At 61.5% G+C, this 18,715-nt stretch overlaps 1 protein-coding gene across 1 annotated transcript; it reads left to right on the top strand.

Moving 5' to 3' along the window:
- Window positions 1-323: 323 nt before the first annotated feature.
- LOC110574566 (calcium homeostasis endoplasmic reticulum protein) lies at window positions 324-18,160 on the top strand. Its single transcript, XM_021683277.2, is given in 18 exon segments — window positions 324-497; window positions 805-978; window positions 4,350-4,534; window positions 5,553-5,690; window positions 5,996-6,147; window positions 7,728-7,839; window positions 7,932-8,021; window positions 9,347-9,581; window positions 10,325-10,500; window positions 12,351-12,786; window positions 13,911-14,035; window positions 14,037-14,150; window positions 15,047-15,180; window positions 15,873-15,959; window positions 16,321-16,464; window positions 16,550-16,666; window positions 17,159-17,253; window positions 17,523-18,160. Coding segments are annotated over 18 exon segments (2,733 nt in total). The 5' UTR covers window positions 324-472; the 3' UTR covers window positions 17,717-18,160.
- Window positions 18,161-18,715: the final 555 nt, after the last annotated feature.

Raw genomic sequence — 18,715 nt, forward strand, 5'->3', positions numbered from 1 at the left:
GGCGTCGCGGCCCGGGAGCCTCTCCGGACGCACCTCACCTCGTAGTCTTCTCACCGCAGCCCCGCGGGGAGGATCTCCCCAGAGTCCTGGTCCAGCGGAGAACGCGGCCTGCCAGGCCCTCCGTCTACGACGTGAGGCGGGGACGACGCCGCGGCCGTGGCTAACGGTAGTCTGCGCCGTTCCAGCCGTTCCGGGGCGTAGCGCGACATCGGCCCACCCCGCGCAAGCGCGGGAAAGCCCCTGCGCGTGCGCATCGCTAGCCCCTACCGCGCGCCCGGCCTCGCGCGGCTTCTTCCCGCGGGCCTTCTGCCCTCACTTCCGCGGTTTCCCGGCGACGGCCGTAAGTGGAGGGCGGAAGCAGCCCGCGAGGCCAGCCGTAAACGGCTCCCTCGCGCCACTTCCGGCCGGCTTCCGCAGACGGGGCTGGTGGGCGATCGTGAGGCGCCGGAGGACGTTCCCTGCGGCCGGAGCCATGGAGATGCCTCTGCCGCCCGACGGTGAGGCCCAGCCTGGGCTCGGGGACCGTTCCTCTCTCCCTGGAATCCCTTCTTGGCCCTCCCCGCCTTCCGGGGTTTCCGGGCCTAGGAGGGGGCGGGGCTCGGCCTCCCGGGTTCGCCTGCGGCCTCCCGCGGGTCCCCGCATCCCCGGCGCGCGTGTGGCCCCTATCGGGACCCGTACAAGGGCGGCCTCTCTGGAGCCCAACCCTAGGGACCCCGGCCCGGCGGACGGGGGCTGGGACACCAGGGCCCCCGGATTTGGGCGGTCCTCGCTGACGACCCGCGTGGCCTTTTCTCCGTCCTCCAGACCAGGAACTTCGAAATGTCATCGACAAGCTGGCCCAGTTCGTGGCTCGCAACGGGCCCGAGTTTGAGAAGATGACGATGGAGAAGCAAAAGGACAACCCGAAATTCTCGTTTCTGTTCGGAGGCGAGTTCTACAGTTACTATAAGTGCAAGCTGGCGCTGGAGCAGCAGCAGCGTGAGTTCTCTCCAGCTCTCAGGCCGTCCCTTCGAGCGATTCCTTTCTCCGACTCCAGTTCGGGCTCTGCCACAAACCGCCTTCTTGTGGGCCGCATGCTCTGTCTCTGAAAATGGGGCAGCTGGGCCTTCTTGATGCCTTCCGCTGTTCCCAGGGCCCTGCACCTAGCGGCTGCTGGGCCCGAGTGTAATGGAGAATGAGGTTATCGATCCTTCTCCTGGGCTCCGGATCAGGGATTTCTTTATAGTTTTTGCAGATGTGATGACTTAGGTCAGCAGTAGAGTGGCTGTTTCGGTGTTTTCTAGGGTGGAAATGAGAGAAGCTGGACCGGGACCCTCCTGGCAGGCACTGTCCAGCACCCATTGTGAGCTCTCTGTGTAGATGGTCTAGCAAGATTTTTGTGCATTTCAGGTGTTTGCAGTCCAGACCCAAAAGACTTGTTCTTTGGGTTTTAGTTTTTGTCAGATGTTTATCGATGTTCACCGGGTTGGGTATCAGGATGCCAGCCCTGCCCTCAAAGAGTTTAAGGTGGGTTTAAGAATCACAGCTGGCATTTGAATAATAGATAGTCACCAGGTGGTGGGGTCCCTGAGGGCAGAGCCCACATCTGCCTTGTTCCATACCACATTTCTAGATACAGTGTTTGAATGAATGAGCAGGGGGCTGCCAAGTAGATGGGCATTGAAAGGTGAATCTTTCCTAGACTACAAGCTCCCTGAGGCCAACCAGACCTTGTTTGGGTCATTGTTGTGCCCTACTACATGGGACTTAGTAGGTGTTCAATAAAAAGTTTGTGAGAAACAGCAAAAGTGCTGTGGTTTGAATAAATACAATGTGTTTAGGGAGCGGTAAGAGAAATCATGAGAGGCCCAGCATGGCTGGAGCATAGAACGTGTGTAGAGGGGGGAAGGGTTTGATCTGGAGTGGTAAATGCCAGGGGGAAAGTTCGGGTTTTCTCCCACAGTCTAGGGTTTCGTCTGGTGCCCAGTTAGGTTTGAGGTGGGGGTGGGGGAGATTTGCCTAAAATTGTAGGCAAATTGTTGTATGCACTTAAGTGTTTTTGGAGCAACCATTCCTTAGCCCCAGCACATCACTTTGAAAACTGCTGCTATAGGCGGTGGAAAGCCACAAGAGAGTTTGAAAAAGGGAGAGGTGGGTCAGGTTTGTGTGGCCAGTGTAGAGGACAGGCTGGAGGGGGCGTGAGTGGAGGCTGCAGACCGGGGAGGTCTGCAGGTGAATGAACAGGGCCGTTGACGGTAAGGTCTGAATTAGGTCAGCAGGTTGAGTAGGAGGGAGTGGGCATGGGGGCAAGTGGGGTTAAGGGGTAGAATTCATTAACTGGGGCATCAGTCGGATATTGATGAGGGTGGCATAACCGGGCAGAGGAAGACTTTGGCTCGCATGACCGTGAGGTAAGACGCTGTTTTCCCTGCAAGGGGAGCCCACTCCCTCCTTGGAGGGTCAGAAATCAGACGCCACTTAGGACTTGGTACTGTAATGGGGGGAAGGATATGGTGCTTCTAGCAGGGGGAGATGGGGGTTCAGGAAATGCCTTCTGCAGGCAACAATGTTTCAGCTGAGATTAAAGAATGTGTCCGAATTAGCCAGATGGAAACAAAGAAGAGGGGCGCCTGGGTGGCTCAGTTGGTTAAGCGACTGCCTTCGGCTCAGGTCATGATCCTGGAGTCCCGGGATTGAGTCCCGCATCAGGCTCCCTGCTCCGCAGGGAGTCTGCTTCTCCCTCTGACCCTCCCCCCTCTCATGGAAACAAAGAAGAGAAAAGTGTTCAGGCCGGGGAAAGAGCCTTGGGCTGGGAGTGGGGGGCAATAGCTCCGAGTGGCTAAAGTCCAGAGAAAGGGGGATGCTTGGAGTGGACAGAGGCCAGGGTGCAGAGGAGGGAGGGCTGGCTGGCCAAGGACTTAGGAGTTCTCCCGGAAGCTTTGGGGAGGCCCTGGAGGATTTCAGGACTGGGTCGTGGAGCGGGCTTATCCACTGTAGCTGGCGCTACACCTGGGTAGTTTGAGAAGAGTGAGCCCCGAGGCTTTTCTAGAATGGCGCTTTGCAAAGTCCAGTGAAGGACTAGCTTTTATTTTTCGTTTTATAGAACTTCCAACCTGTTGTGGAAAGTACACTTTTGCAAAATACAATAAAACATGATCTGTGAAACATCGAGTTGCTATAAAGGTGCCAGAAGGATCCCTTGGCACGTCTATACTTGACTGGTCCGGGTTTTGCCCAGGGCCGGCCCTCAGACTGCACGTGAAACAGCAGCCTCCGGCCGTGCTGTTGAGAAGTACAGGGGCGGGACCCGATGCAGGGAGATCAGTTCCAAGGGTGATGCAGGTGACAGCAGAGTCACGGCAGGGACGGCAGGGACACAGGCTGGAGTGTCATCTAGGAGCCTGACTTCACTACACGGGGTGGCTTGTTAGTGCGAGGTGCAAGGGAGAAAGAAGTGCCCAGACCTTCTGGGCTCCGGGTGTGGGCATAGCCGTGCCAGCCACGGGGGCCGGGAGGGGCCGTGGGGAGGGGAGCACGTGGCGAGAGGACACGCGGGCCTGTGTGCGGTGCCTCTGGAAGGTGGGTGGGCTGTCTGGTCCATGATCAGATCCATCGCGCGAGGACTCCAGGAGACGGTAGAGGAAGGAGCATGGCTCGCACACAGTAATTGCCGCCTCGCAGCTCCTGTGTCCCACTGCCCTGTGGCTGGCCCAGGGGAGAGGGCAGCCCAGGCATCCCCGCATTCAGGGGTCCGGCAGAGGAAGACAAAGGGGCCTGGGGGTGGCCACACAGGCCACGTGAGACAAGGACCTGAGACGGGGCCACGGGGCTGAGGAAGGATGTCCACAGTGACCCGGGGTGGGGATGCACAGCCAGACGGCCATGGGCCGACCTAAACGGGAGCTGAAGGATTGAAGATGAGTCTCAGCTATAAGACCGTTGCCAGAGGGCCGGGGGGCAAAGGGAGAGTTTTTACAGACAGAAGCTGCTGAGGAGGTGGCGGGGACGGGACACGAGAGACACCCTTGGGGAGGGCCGTTTGTCCGCCAGTGGCCGTGGTCTGGGTTCAGCCGAGGCTCCGGCCTGGGTGAGGGGTGGAGGGGGATGGGCTTGGTCTCAGCTGGAAGGTCGCTGGGCCAGGCCAGATGGTGGGCGGGAGAGGGGCAAGGTGACATCCCACCGGAAAGGGTCCAGGGCTTGGGCCCTGTGAGTGGGGGGGCCGGGCGCAGAGCGAGGGGGCTGCAGTGCGGCACCGGGGTCCTCTTGTGGGTGGCGAGGATCGGCAGGGGCAGTTTCTGGCTTGGAGCTGCCTGAGCAGCAGCCGAGGGGCCACCTCCTCATGGGGGCCGCCTTTCCTCCTCTCCTGCCAGTCATCTGCAAGCAGCAGGCCCCGGAGCTGGAGCCGGCCGCGGCGCTGCCTCCCCTGCCGCAGCCCCCGCTGGCCCCGGCTGCGCCCATCCCACCGGCCCAGGGAGCCCCATCCATGGACGAGCTCATCCAGCAGAGCCAGTGGAACCTGCAGCAGCAGGAGCAGCACCTGTTAGCCCTCAGACAGGTACGGGCCCGCTCCTCTTCCCCGCTTCCCCTCCCGCTTCCCCTCCGGGTCCTGAGCTGGCTACCTGGAGCTCAGCCTGAGCCTGCCTCGTACATCAGAAGAGTTCCTCACCACTCATCAGCAGGAGGACGGGGCTGCCGCCACGTGTGGTGTGTTCAGCTCGACCCCTGATGCTGGGCACGGGTTGCTGCTTCTTGTGGGTGAAATCATGCCACAAGCTCTTTGATGCACGACACCCTTTGTGCGGGGATGGACACCCAAGGTTGGGGGGGTGGCGCACGTTGGAAACTGTGTAACAGTGAAGTCCAGGTGGCCTCTGGTGCCCTTGGCTCCGGCTCCTCGCTAGGTCGCCCCATGCTGTCGTGCGGAAGGACCCTTTTGTCCTGGTTTGTCATCGTCTGAGTTTTTGGCCGAGTGCAACAGGATGAATTGCCAGAAAAACAAAACAAGTAAAAAATAAGATCTCTGAAACACTAGCTGCGCTTTTATTACTGGATACAGATGTAAGATTACCGTGATTTTGCCGAAAACCTTCTAGAAAGCTCCCCGTCCGTTTCCCCCTCTGTTTCCACACACAGCTCATGGGGGACCGGGAGGCCCGACGGCCACTTCCCAGTGCGTGGATCTAGTGCGGGGCCCCGTGTCCCTGATGGCTAGTGCGGTGGCTCTCCTTTCCCTTGACTGGCGACAGTCTGGATGTCCTCTCAGTGATGTTGTCTGTCCACACCTATCCCTCGGTTTTTTTTGTTTTTGTTGAATTGATTTGCTGAGGTTCCTCGTTCTTCTGGGTGTTCGTTTTTCTATCCGTCACCTCGGGGCAGACGTCATTTCCTGCTGTGTCCTGTCTTGCTTTATCCTCTGCTTGCTGTGTCCATGGCCGTGACCATGACTGTCCCAGATACCTGTGTCAGGCTTTGAGTGTGACCTCCTGGTGCTGGGAGGCAGGGCACAGATGGACCAGGCTAGTCCTGGGCTGAGGTCCCTCCTCACGCAGTCTCCATCCTGCTCGGCCTCCCAGGAGCAGGTGACCGCGGCTGTGGCCCACGCCGTAGAGCAGCAGATGCAGAAGCTCCTGGAGGAGACCCAGTTGGACATGAATGAGTTTGACAACCTGTTGCAACCCATCATCGACACATGTACCAAAGATGCCATCTCGGTGAGGGGAGGTGGGGGCTGGGGGGGGGTGCTCCCAGAACTTGGTGCTCCTGTTGAGGGGGGAGCCCGCTGCAGGCTGGGACTGCTTTAGGGGAGCCCTGTCTGTCCCTCCCCTTCCCTCGTGAGCACCGTGGGCAGGACAGCACGTGGGCGAGGTGTGCTGCTCGCGGGGCCGAGACGGAGCCAGGAGGCAGGTGGCAGCCTCGGTGTGCCCCTGAGCCCTGGGACACCACGCCCTCGGGGTGTGCCCTCACCCTCCCGGGCGCCTGCACACGCTCTGGCTCACCGTCAGCCTGGCTGTTGCAGGCCGGGAAGAACTGGATGTTCAGCAATGCCAAGTCCCCCCCGCACTGTGAGCTGATGGCGGGCCACCTCCGGAACCGCATCACAGCCGACGGGGCGCACTTCGAGCTGCGGCTGCACCTCATCTACCTGATCAACGATGTCCTGCACCACTGGTGAGGGCCCCGCCAGACCCCGCCTTTCCTCTCGCTCTTTCTGGCCCACTACTGGGCTGCCGTGCTGTGCTCAGTAGCCTGGCCTGTCCTGGGACTGTGGGGGCCACTTGTCCAAAGACCCTAGAGGAGGGTTGGTCTGAGCCAGGAGCTCTCCGTCGGGAGGACAGCCCACCCCAGTACATCTTGGCCTCTTCCCTGGACCCTTCACTTCACCTGGGCCACTGTCCCCTCCTCACTCTCCTTGGGGCAGCCTCTGGGTGTCTTTCCGCATCCGTTTGTATCCAGTGCCAGCTTCTCTTCGCGTGATCTACGCACAGACGCCGCCCTGTCACCTGACTCTCCTGCAGGGTCCCCCCCCATGGGGTCCTCTCTGCTACCCTCTGTCCCACCCCGCTAAGACCAGCCCCCCGCCCACCTCCCCCCAGCCCTCCCAAGGCCAGGCTGGTGTTTGCTCCTGTGCCGCGTCTGGTCCCTTATGATAGAGGTTCACTTAACAAACCCAGACACCTGGGCCAGAGCAGGCCCGGGGAGGGGACCGGCGGAAGCGCACGTTGCTCGCGAGGCTGGCGCTCAGCCGTCCGGACTGGCTGTCAAGTTTGGCTTTGAGCTTGGCCTGGCCAAAGGGGACGGCTCCCGTGAGAGCAGCAGAAACGGACTCTGCCTCTCCCCCACCCTTCCCCCATCTTGCTCCATCTCCTGCTGTGCGTGTGCGCAGCCCGGGTCCCCGCCCCTCTGCTCCCCGTTTCCTGTGCCACACTGGCCACTCCCTGCCTCGTCCCTCTATTTCTCTGCTATTGGGAGGTCAGCAGCTGCTCAGAACCTTCTTGGCTCTCCTGCTTCCACCAGCCGCTCTGCTGACCAGGGCAGCTATGCAGGGCCATGGCCCGTTGCTGGCAGTTGTCCAGCCATGCCGCTCTTGAGCTGTGCTCTGCCCAGAAGCCACGTGCCGCTCACCCTGTCCCCCTCCCCTCCCTGTCCCGGCGTTCCAGCCCTGCACTCACTGCTGGCTCTGAGCACCCTTGGTGAGCTTGGTGCTGGGAGGGCTTCTGGGTTGCTCACCTCCGACCCCGCATCCTCCTCCAGGAGGCCACATGCGTGCCATCGGCCTCTGTCGCCTTACGGCACAGCCCCAGGGGCCTCTGCAGCGCCCCCAGGAGGATGGGAGGGCAGGCTGCCTGGCGTGCCCGCACGCTCCCTCTGCCTCCCGAAAGCGGGGCTGAAGCCGAGGTCTTGTGCACAGGGGGTGACAGGGCTGAGGGAGGCCACGTGGACAGCTGGGGCTCCTACAGGCCTCGGGTCCGTGGGTTCGTGCGTCCTTGCGCCACCCCGGGAGGGAAGGCTTATTTTTCTGATGAGACCAGGGTGATAGCCCTTGCTCTGAAGGTCCCCAGGCTGCTCTTTGCCTCCTCCCACTGCTGTCGGCCTGTCCCTTGGGCCCAGGCGCCAGCACAGGTCTTGTAGGGAGCCCAGCCCGCGTCCCGAGAAGGCAGAGGGTGCTGTGGCTGGAGCCGCAGTGGTAACGGGCGCGTGGCTGGGTCCCGCCCCAGGGCCCTGACGCGCGGAAGGTCTCTCCCTCACAGCCAGCGCAAGCAGGCCAGGGAGCTGCTGGCCGCCCTGCAGAAAGTCGTGGTGCCCATCTACTGCACCAGCTTCTTGGCCGTGGAGGAGGACAAGCAGCAAAAGATCGCCCGGGTACGTGGGGCAGCCGGGAGAGGGAAGGCGGGGGGGACGGGGCATGCTGGTTTTCCTGCTGACGCGGCCTCCCCCTCCTGCCCCACACCCAGCTCCTGCAGCTCTGGGAGAAGAACGGCTATTTTGACGACTCCATCATCCAGCAGCTACAGAGCCCGGCTCTGGGGCTCGGCCAGTACCAGGTGGGTGCCCTCCCCACCTGCACGGCGCCCTGGGACCGGGGTGGCTATCTGCAGAGGGAGTGGCGGCCACCACCACAGCACACTCCCGGAAGTCAGGTGGCCTGCAGCCCCCGCCTGAGGGGCTGGGAACGGCTGGTGGGCTGGTGAGCTCAGAGGCCAGGTAGCATTTTCCAGACAGGCTCCCACCTGTGTCTGGACTGGTGGTGAGCAGCAGCCTCTGGGGGCTCCTGTCCCATCCACCGTGACCAGTGAGCCCTTCCCAGGTGAGCCTGCCGGACTGCATTTCCTGGCGCCCCTGTGGCCAGCTTGCCCTGCCCAGGTACAGCTACTGGCGGTGTCTTTGGCCCGTCGGCTCTGGTCCTCCGGGCTGGCTTCTGCACGATGGAAGCGTAAGCAAGCCTCGGTGTCGTCTAGGCTGCCGCGGTCACGTTGTGCGTAGGCAGCGTTCCCCGTGTGCACGTCTGCCTTCTCTCCGGGGAGGCATCTGCTCAGAGGACGGGGGTGGGGGGCCGGCCAGGTCTCCTTGGTCACTTCTGCTGTGGTGCCGGCATCATGGCCCCATCCGCAGCTGCTAGAAGAAAAGGTAGAGCTCATGCTCCCTTTTCTCAGCCTGAGAGCGGTCGTTTTTTTCTGCAAGGATCTGGCTGAATGTTGGAAGCTGTGTTGACCGTTTTTCTGTGATGGTCTGGAACACCCCCCTCCCCACAGGGGAGAAGCTTTCATACTCAGGCCAGCGAGGAACATGCGTGTTATGCTTTTAAAATTTTCCCCCCTTTGTTGTTAAATAAAGCAGCAGACTTATTGCAGCCTATCACAGTGGTGTGAACTGCTTTGTCCCTCTTGAGTTGGTGACCGCCACTCATGTTTACTCAGCTGCCCTGGTCCCTTCTCGTTACCTCACTGAGTTCTCCTCCAAAATTCTTGGAGGGGGGTCCTGTTACTGTTCTATTTTACAGCTGAGGAAACCGAGGCTCAGCGAGGTTGGGACTTGCTCAAAGCCAGGTGGCGAGTGAGCGGCACGGCCCGTGACGGCAGCCTGGAACGCTTGTCCAGGTCATGTCTGTGACGGTCGTGTGATAGGACAGGGTGTGGCTGTCGTCGCGCCTTCCCATTAGCAGGGACTCCCAAACCTCGCTGAATCTAGCATTCTCGTGACCAGCTTTGGGCTGGAGTGAGATGCTCTGTGCTTGTCTAGACTGTACTGCTCCGAGCTCCCCGGGCTTTCCAGGGCTTGTTCCCTGAGTGGCTCCAGAAGGGGTGGGACTCGGCAGCAGGCCCCGAAGAGTCCATCCCGAGTGCCGGCCGCTCTCCGCTCTCCCTGCCAGGCAACACTCATCAATGAGTACTCCTCGGTGGTCCAGCCGGTGCAGCTCGCCTTCCAGCAGCAGATCCAGACCCTGAAGACGCAGCACGAGGAGTTTGTCAACAGCCTGGCCCAGCAGCAGCAGCAGCAAATTCAGATGCCACAAATGGAGGCTGAGGTCAAGGCCACCCCGCCGCCACCTGCCCCACCGCCGGCCCCCACACCCGCTCCTGCCATCCCGCCAACCACCCAGCCTGGTACGGGGCTCCCTGGGGGGCCGCTCCAAGAAAGCAGCCTTCTCCCCCCCAAACAAGGGCTCTGGTTCTGTGGGCCCGGTTCTAGGGCCGGATTCTAACCTGTTCCCAAACACCAGGCCCAAGGATTTCATAGGCAAATGCCACCAAACCTTACAGCTCAGGGGATTCCTTTCCTGTACAACCATCCCAGAGAACACAGAGAAAAAGCTGCCCAAATCAGCTTTCCAGACCAGGCTAATTTTATACCAGATGGACAAAGAAAAGGAAGTATGGATATCAGGCAGTATCCCTTTTGAACAAAGATGCAGAAATACTTCACACCTGAAATCTAGCAAAGCATTAAAAAAGATACACCATGATGAGAGAGAATTTGCCCCAGGAATGTGCAAGGATGGTTTAGCACTTAGAAGTCTCATAAGACAAATGAGGTGGGAAAGAATGATCTTTCAAGTAGACGCGGAAAGGGTTTTTAATAAAATTCAGTAATGAAAATTTTTGAGCAAGCTAGAATAGGTACAGAGTAAGTTAAGGTTTCAAAGAAGGGGGCGTGCCCCGTGTGAGGTCAGCCTCCCCGCCGCTCGCCGCCGTCCTGGAGGCCATCAATTTCGGGTGGGCTCACGCAGCAAGGATTTCCCGAGACGTAAAGGCCCAGCCTGGGTTGGTCCTGGATGGCTGTCGAACATGGTTTCAGGCGGTGCTCGCTGACCATTGCCTCCGTTAACCACCCTCTTGCCTGGCTCTAGATGACAGCAAGCCTCCCATCCAGATGCCCGGCTCCTCGGAGTATGACGGCTCGGGAGGAGTCCAGGATCCTGCGTCTGGCGGCCCCCGGGGCCCTGGGCCCCACGATCAGATCCCACCCAACAAGCCCCCGTGGTTTGACCAGCCTCATCCCGTTGCTCCTTGGGGCCAGCAGCAGGTATTTTCCCAGACTTGTGGGGGCGGGTGGACCCTCTCCTGTGTGGGTCAGCGGGCTGGTAGTGGCTTGCTGGGGAAACGGAGATTTCTGCAGCGGGGCCCAGGCTGGGCGGGTGGGGGCAGGCCAGGACAGTCAGGGCTTCACACCCGACCAGTGCTGACCACCCGGACCTCTTAGGAACATTGGTTCCTGTGTTCCTGTGAGGGATGGGCAATTTCAAAGGGTCAAATACAGCAAGGTGAGCGGTTTCCGTCCACTTTCTAACTGGTTCAGCCAGCATGGGGCCAACATTTGTCTCCCTGGAAAGAACATTGTGCTTGCATGAGGAAAGGGAAGGTCGGACATGTAGGGCTGGCGGTGCTTTCTGGGGCAGAGATGCTGGTCACTCCCTCTGGTTCTTTGGGGTCAGAAACTTCTAGGCCAGGGCAGGGGTCATCTCATCCAGCTTAGCATGACTGGGAAACGCTGGAAGCATCCACTTGCTCTCTGGCCACTGGATCTGATCCAGTGGAGCCTTTGGGCACAGCCCGGGCCTTTCCTGGACGTCCACCTTCCCCTTGACGGGGCCTAGTGGTTGCGGCCCTGCCAGGTGACTGGGGAGGGCGGGAGGGAGACTGCTCTGGACTGACAAATGGGGCTTATGGCTTTGAGTTGCCCATTGTACCCCTCCCCGCCCCAAACCTGAGCTTCAGGAGAAGAGATTACTTAATTTCACAAAAGATTGGGTATACCCATAAAATCAGCTTCCACCTATGAATGCCAGTTGTGAGCCATGTGGTATCAGGCATTTTATGGGCACCGTCTGATGAGGGAACAGTTCTCATACCCCTTGTGTAGGTGTCTCCAAGGTCAGCCTTCTTTCTGGGGGCTTGTGGGATGGGCTCATGATGACAAGGGTGCCCTCGCTGAGGGTCTGCCCTGGGGCAGAGGTACTCTTGGCCTGGCCTGCCCACATGGGATCTTACACATTTTGAAGTAACATTTTTAAAATATTGACTTACTGATTTGATTTGATTAGATTTTTGGTAGGCTCCACACCCAGCGTGGAGCCCAGTGCAGGGCTTGAACTCAGCGGCCCCAAGATCATGATCTGAGCTGAGATTAAGAGTTGGATGCCTAACCGACTGAGCCACCCAGGCACTCCGAAATAATTCCCATATTTAGAATCTGGCTTTCTGACTTCTTGAAAGACCTGAGGGTGTGGTGTGGCCCAGGCCCGCCTCTGTGGGCATTCCACAGGGCCAACCAGCTGTGACCCTGAAGATGGGTCCCCTAGTGATCCACTCCTAGGCATATCCCACCCTGGCCCTGAGTTTGGGGTTAAAATCCCAGTTTTAAGTCTCATAGCAGCAGCTGAGATCCAGAGCTTATGTTCTCTCCCACCCACAGAAAGACATTTCCTGCGACAGGATTTGAAAGCAAGTAGTCAATATGGGAGGTGACCCAGAAGACCACGCAGGGCACGGGGGAACGTGACAGGGAAGGGGCTGTCATGTGGGTCCCTGGGGCCCAGCTCCTCCCTGCACTCTGCAGGCCGTGGGGGATGCACCTCTGCACCGGCCACCCAGGGGCGCGGGAATCGGAGCGCGCCCGGCAGCTTCCGGATCAGGCAGCCGAGCTGGGAGTGTTGGGATCCCTGGCGCTGGGGGCCTGCCCAGCTCGGGTGTGGGCACGGGAAACCCTCGGTGTCTGAGCCCAGGCACCCCAGCCCCTGCTGCATGGCAGAGCGAAGGAGGCAGCACCGGGGCGGGGGCCAGGTCGCCTCCACGGTTGGAGAGCCACACCACGGATGTGTGGCCGGCGGTCGGCCAGGCCTCGGGAGGGGCTCACGTCCGCCCCTTGCCTTGCAGCCTCCTGAGCAGCCGCCCTACCCGCACCATCAGGGCGGGCCGCCCCACTGTCCGCCCTGGAACAACAGCCACGAGGGCATGTGGGGCGAACAGCGCGGGGACCCCGGCTGGAACGGCCAGCGCGACGCGCCCTGGAACAGCCAGCCTGACCCCAACTGGAACAGCCAGTTCGAGGGCCCCTGGAACAGCCAGCACGAGCAGCCGCCATGGGGCGGGGGCCAGCGTGAGCCGCCCTTCCGCATGCAGCGGCCACCGCACTTCCGGGGCCCCTTCCCGCCGCACCAGCAGCACCCACAGTTCAACCAGCCGCCGCACCCCCACAACTTCAACCGCTTCCCGCCCCGCTTCATGCAGGACGACTTCCCCCCGCGGCACCCCTTTGAGCGGCCGCCCTACCCTCACCGCTTCGACTACCCCCAGGGGGACTTCCCTGCTGGTGAGTGCCAGGGTGCCCTCCGCGGGGACCGGCCCCCGTCCTGCCCCTTGTTCCCCGGGTGGTGCTGCTTCACGTCATCGCTGCGGGACCTGGGAGGTCTCCTGAGTCAGGGTGACAAGCCAGGGGCGGGGTGGGGCGGGGGGTCCTGGGATGGTGTAGAAGCCCCGTCCGGGCCCTGGGGAAAGTGGGGAGACAGACGGGCAGTCTGGGTGCAGGCATGTGGCACACACTGGGCGGCCTTAGAGGTGAGGTCCCGTTCCCGCTGCCCACAGACCCGGGGAGGGGGAAGGATAAGGGCCCTCTGGAAGGAGAGTCGCTCGCAAGCCCCGCAGCGGACGGGCGGGCAGCGCAGGGGGTTCAGGACCCACGGCACCTGCGGGGCCCTTCCCCATTCCCTGTCTCGCTGTTTTCACCAGCTTTTTTCATTGCTTTTCTTTGAAGGATCTCTAGACTTTTTGATTTTTCTTTTTTCAAGAAAAATTCGTTTCTACTCTCTTGCTGCTTCTATTTTTACTTTAAACTCCGTTCTCGGCTACAAATTGAGCCGAGACCAGTGAGCACACATACAGCCGGTACGCGCTTCCCGGGGCTGTGGTAACAAAGCGCCCAGCGGGCGGCTTCCCCCCAGCTCTGGGGGCTGGGAATCTGAGACCATGGGGTCTTCTCCCCATCTTCATATCCTCTTCCCTCTGGGTGCATCGGTTTCCCGTGCCCCTTAGCAGGATGCCAGTTACGTCGGATCGGGGCCCACCTGCGGGATCTCACCTCAAGCGAATCACCTTTTTAAAATGCCCTTTCTCCAAATACGGCAATACCGATTCGGCCCGTAATGTTGCTACTTTAAGATTTTGTGATTTCCCTTGTTCCTCCTTCCACCTTGGGTCGTGTTGTGGGTGCAGGACAGATCCGCCCAGGCCCGGCCCCTCCCCACCTGGCTACATCACCCCGGGCGGCGAGCAGCAGCGGGAGAGGAGTGCTGGACAGCACTGCCCAGAGGCAGGTGTGGGCCCCCTCATCGAAGCCCCCTGCCCGGGCACTCGGCCCCTTGCACATCTCGACTGCGCCATGGGCACCACCCAGCGCACGACTGCCCGGTAGGCCTGAGAGGAGTTTCTGTTTTGCAGAGATGGGACCCCCTCACCACCACCCTGGCCACCGCATGCCTCATCCTGGGATCAACGAGCACCCACCCTGGGGTGGGCCCCAGCACCCCGACTTCGGCCCTCCTCCCCATGGCTTCAATGGGCAGCCCCCCCCACATGCGGCGACAGGGCCCTCCCCACATCAACCATGACGACCCTAGCCTGGTGCCCAACGTGCCCTACTTCGATCTGCCCGCGGGGCTCATGGCCCCCCTCGTGAAGGTAACGTCGCCACGGCGAGCACCCAGCTTCATAGCACACACTCGTGCCGGTTCCTCGGCCTCCCCGTGAGAAGTTCGTGCGTGGCGCCTGTTTCCCGGCAGGGGACAGACGCTGCTTCCCAGGTCCCCTTCCCGCTTGTTGCTACGCCCAGCGAACATGACTAGTCAGTGGGAATGCGTCTGAGCCGGTGCCTCTTCCTCATCTTGAATTCCTGAGGCAAAATGAGCAAGGCCTGTGTCTCCTCCGCTTGCTCCGCACGTCCCTCCCGGTGGGCTGCACGCCTTGTGGCCGTGAGTGGGCCGGGCCGGGTGCGAGGTGCGGGTCCCTCTTGGTCCTGGCCCTGGGAAGCTACCGTGTCCAGGGCCGACAGTGGAGGGCTTTCTCAGAGAAGGGGGCGGCCTCTGAGCTGGGCCTACGGGGGCCACGGGAGGGGCAGCGCCGGGGGGCGGCGAGGGCGGCGAGGCCGATCGGGAGCAGCTCCGGAGACCTGAGGGAGGAGCCGCCATCAGACCGGAGGTTGAGAAGGGCCACGCTGGGGCAGCAGGGCGAGCTGAGCTGGCTTCTGGCGAGCGGATTCCCTGCGTGGGGGTCCCGGGGTAGGACTCGGGAGCACGGGGCAGAGTGTGCGGGTGGCGGCATCTGGGACCCGTATTGTGTCTGAGGAAACCGAGGGGTCTTTCCGTCACCTCAGCTTGGAGGCTGTGTCTCACGTGTTTTCTGGAGAGGCCTTTATTGGCCCCAAGGAAGTCCTCTGCCGCCTCACTTAGGAGTCAGATCATGGGCGTGGGGTAACCCTGTGTGCCCCCGGCCCTGCTCCTCGGTCGCTGCAGCACCCCGGGTGGGCCTGAGGGCGGCTCTGGCAGGGGGGCGCTGATAGCTGTGTTCCCCCACTGCAGCTGGAAGACCACGAGTACAAGCCTTTGGACCCAAAAGACATCCGCCTCCCGCCCCCCATGCCGCCCAGCGAGAGGCTGCTGGCGGCCGTGGAGGCCTTTTACAGCCCCCCCTCCCACGACAGGCCCAGGAACAGGTACGGCACTTGGAGGGGGGGGCGGCCTCTGTCCCCTCTCCTGGCCTGACCTCCCCCCGAGTTTGCTTCATGCCCACGGGTGCCTTCTGCCCGGGGACCCGGGGTGGTGGGAGGCCCAGGTGAGGAAGGGGGCGGCCTGTAAAGCCAGGCCGAGTTCGGGCCTGTCGCTCCCCTGGCCGTGGGTAACGTGTGTCCCACGTACGGCGGCTCTCAGTGGAGGGCCTCTCTGGTGGGGACACGTTGGGGCAAGTTGCCGTCTCTGGCGTGGCGTGTTTCAGAAGCTGGCAGCCGCATGCTCCAGGCTTTGTCACGAGCCCCCCTCAGGACACCCTCCAGCGGACTCGTCACCAGTCCGGCTAGAACCGCCTCCTGCCTGGTGCTGGCTCACAGGCCTGTCCATCTAGGAGTTAGAGCTCCTTGCCCCAGTTAGTTAGATCACAGGCCGTAGGAGCCATCTGAGCTATTCTGGGAAACATCGATGTGGAAAAGGCACAGGAGCCAGGCGTGCACCCTGCCGCTCTCCTTCCCCGCACGGTGCCGGACCCCGCTGGGCATCCGAGCGAGGGCGGGAGGGAAGGGGGGCTGCACGCCCGGACACGTGTCCGCTGGGGTTTACTCCTGCTGACCTGCACCTGAGTTCCCGGCGGGAGGGAGGCGGGCAGGGTCACACAGGAAACGCCCCTGTCTTACAGCGAAGGCTGGGAGCAGAACGGCCTCTATGAGTTCTTCCGAGCAAAAATGCGGGCGCGGCGGAGGAAGGGCCAGGAAAAGCGCAACAGGTGAGCACGTGGGTTCCTGCGCGCGGTGGGCCCGCGTCCCCAGCCAGAGCGGGCCCCTGCCCGGGCCACCGTCAGACGCCCTGACGGACCCGCCATCCAGCCATGCCCGGGCTGTCCTGTCTCCCCCACCGGGCCAGAGGGAGGACGGTCCTGTCTCTGCTCGGGTCTGCGGTGGGTTTTCCTGCAGGGCCCCCTTAACGCCTAAGACGCCAGCCCAGGAGAGCTTTGCTGTCGTGCGTGATCAACCGCGCGCTGGGAGCCTGGTCCTCTGAGGGGACCAGGCAGGTCTGCACCCAGCCCTGCCCACCTGGGGTCTTCCGGAAAGTTCGGGGCTTGCCGCTCACCAGGCCTCTCTCTGCAGCGGCCCCTCACGGTCCCGGAGCAGATCCAAAAGCCGGGGGCGCTCTTCCTCCCGCTCCAACTCGAGGTCGTCCAAGTCATCGGGCTCGTACTCCAGGTCCAGATCGCGCTCGTGCTCGCGCTCCTATTCCCGCTCCCGCTCCAGGTAGGCGGGGGGCCGCGCGCGCCCGCCGAGGCCCCTGTGGGGCGCCCGTGGCCGCCGCCCACCGCCCGCTCTGTCCTCCCCGCAGGAGCCGCAGCCGCTCCCGCTCGTCCCGCAGCCGCTCCCGCTCCCGCTCCCGCTCGCGCTCCAAGTCCTACTCCCCAGGAAGGAGACGTCGGTCGCGGTCCAGGAGCCCCACCCCGCCGTAAGATTTCTGTCTTAACTGTCCAGTGACCGCTGGTCGCGCCGGAGCCCTCTGACGCTTTGTTGTCAGTGTGGAGACCTGTCGCTGGAAGATGCGCTCCCGGGGGCCTGTGCTGAGGTGGCCCCTCAGGGACCCCGAGTCCTAGCCCAGTGACAGCGGCGCCTCCTCGTCTCACACCTCGCTCTTACCTGTTGATGGTAATGTCGTAAAGCGTGAGGTAGCAGCCGGGCTGTCTCTGAGCCGGTCGGGGGTTCCGTGCGACCTGCCCTTGCTGCTCGGTGTGGGGCAGGGCCCAGGGGAGGGAGCTCCCCTACCTGGCACCCGAAGATGACGGAGAAGGCGGCTAGAGAGCTGGGATGTGTGTGTGTCCCCGCGTGCCCCTCTAACGCTGGTGAATGTTCACGTCCGCCACACGCTGTAATGTTCTCAGAGTTTTCATTCCAATAAATGTATCGACTCTTTTTTAAAAAACGTAACCTGTCTTAATTTTAGTTCCTCGGCTGGTCTGGGTTCTAATTCAGCACCTCCTATACCTGATTCAAGGCTCGGGGAAGAGAACAAAGGACATCAGATGCTGGTGAAAATGGGTAAGGTTCCTGGGAAGAACCACCACCCGCTTTGGGCTTTCGGGGCTGGGGAGCCAGAGAAGGTTCCGGCTCGCTGCCAGAACTAGCAAGGGCGAACCCGCCGAGTTCTCGCTGCACGTTCTTTCTCACTGCAGCCGCCTCACGTGTGTAAAACCACACGGGCGCGTGTCATTCAGCTCTGCATGTGAAGTCTTGCTTAAGTTCATGGATAAATGGGCCAAATTTCGACTTCCGTGGGTTGTAACTGCCCTCCCCCCTTTCTTCTTAAGGCTGGAGTGGATCTGGTGGCCTCGGCGTGAAAGAGCAAGGGATCCAGGACCCCATCAAGGGGGGGGACGTCCGGGACAAGTGGGACCAGTACAAGGGTGTGGGCGTGGCCCTGGACGACCCCTACGAGAACTACCGCCGGAACAAGAGCTACTCCTTCATTGCCCGCATGAAGGCCAGGGACGAGTGCAAGTAGGCGCTCCGCGGGCAGGAGCCGTTGGGACCTTCCTGGCTTACTGGCAGTGACAGATGGTAGGGACGGCTCGGTGGCCAGTCTCCATCCTTGGGGAGCGACAGAAGAGAAGGAAGACGACAGCATGCCTAGGGAGAGGGCCGTGCTCCAGAGCGTGGGGGGCCCCAGGCCCCGCCTGCAAACCAGCTCTCCCGTAGAAGCCGGAACCCACCCGGAGATGCCCCGGCCGCCCAGCCACAAGCCTCCTTCCCTTGACGGAGAAGTGAGAAACCCGAGACCCTCCACCCCTGGATACGAATTCCCGACACCTGAAGACACGGCTGTTCGCACCTCCCCGCAGTCCGCTCGGAGCTGCCACCTAGGCCAGGAGGAGCGTGTGGAGGACGGGCCCCGGGCCAGGCGCCGGTTACAAACAGAAAATCAGACCCTTTCTGATTGGCAGAGTTACACAGGGCTTTCATTTTTACTTTAGATGTTTAGTTTTAGAGAAGGGAATGTTGTCTCAGAGGATCCAGGTGAGAATTTGAAACCTGATTCCTCTAAGACGTGCTCACGGCCCCGTAGTTCAGTTACTTTAGTTGAGTTGAAATTTTGTCCCCAAACGTTAGCTACTCGCGGTCCCTGCAGAAACAAAGGTTCTAAGGAAGCTGATCTGAGGCATCTTCAGGTCACGGAGTGACGCCCTCGGAGAGCCTGCACTCTTAGTGTCTCTGCGTGTGTTTCTCACTTAGAGGAACCCAACACCAGCGCTCACGCGGACGGCCCGCTCCGCTCTGGGGTGGGGAGAGCGAGCCCGCCCCACCCTGCCGGTGAGGGGGGCCCGGCCGGGCGGGGGGGGGGCGGGCGGCAGACACCGCCCTGGGGACGGTGCGGGGACTGCCACGCCTGGCGTCTGTGGGCAGCTCGTGCGGTGCCGTCTCTTTGTACAGAAACATTTTTGAAAAATTCTTTTCAATAAAATGCAGAATCCTCTCCCAATTTTTCAACCTGATGTGATAAAAT

This window comes from Neomonachus schauinslandi, chromosome 1 (genome assembly GCF_002201575.2).
Source record: "Neomonachus schauinslandi chromosome 1, ASM220157v2, whole genome shotgun sequence".
In the NCBI taxonomy this organism is placed as follows: Eukaryota; Metazoa; Chordata; class Mammalia; order Carnivora; family Phocidae; genus Neomonachus; species Neomonachus schauinslandi.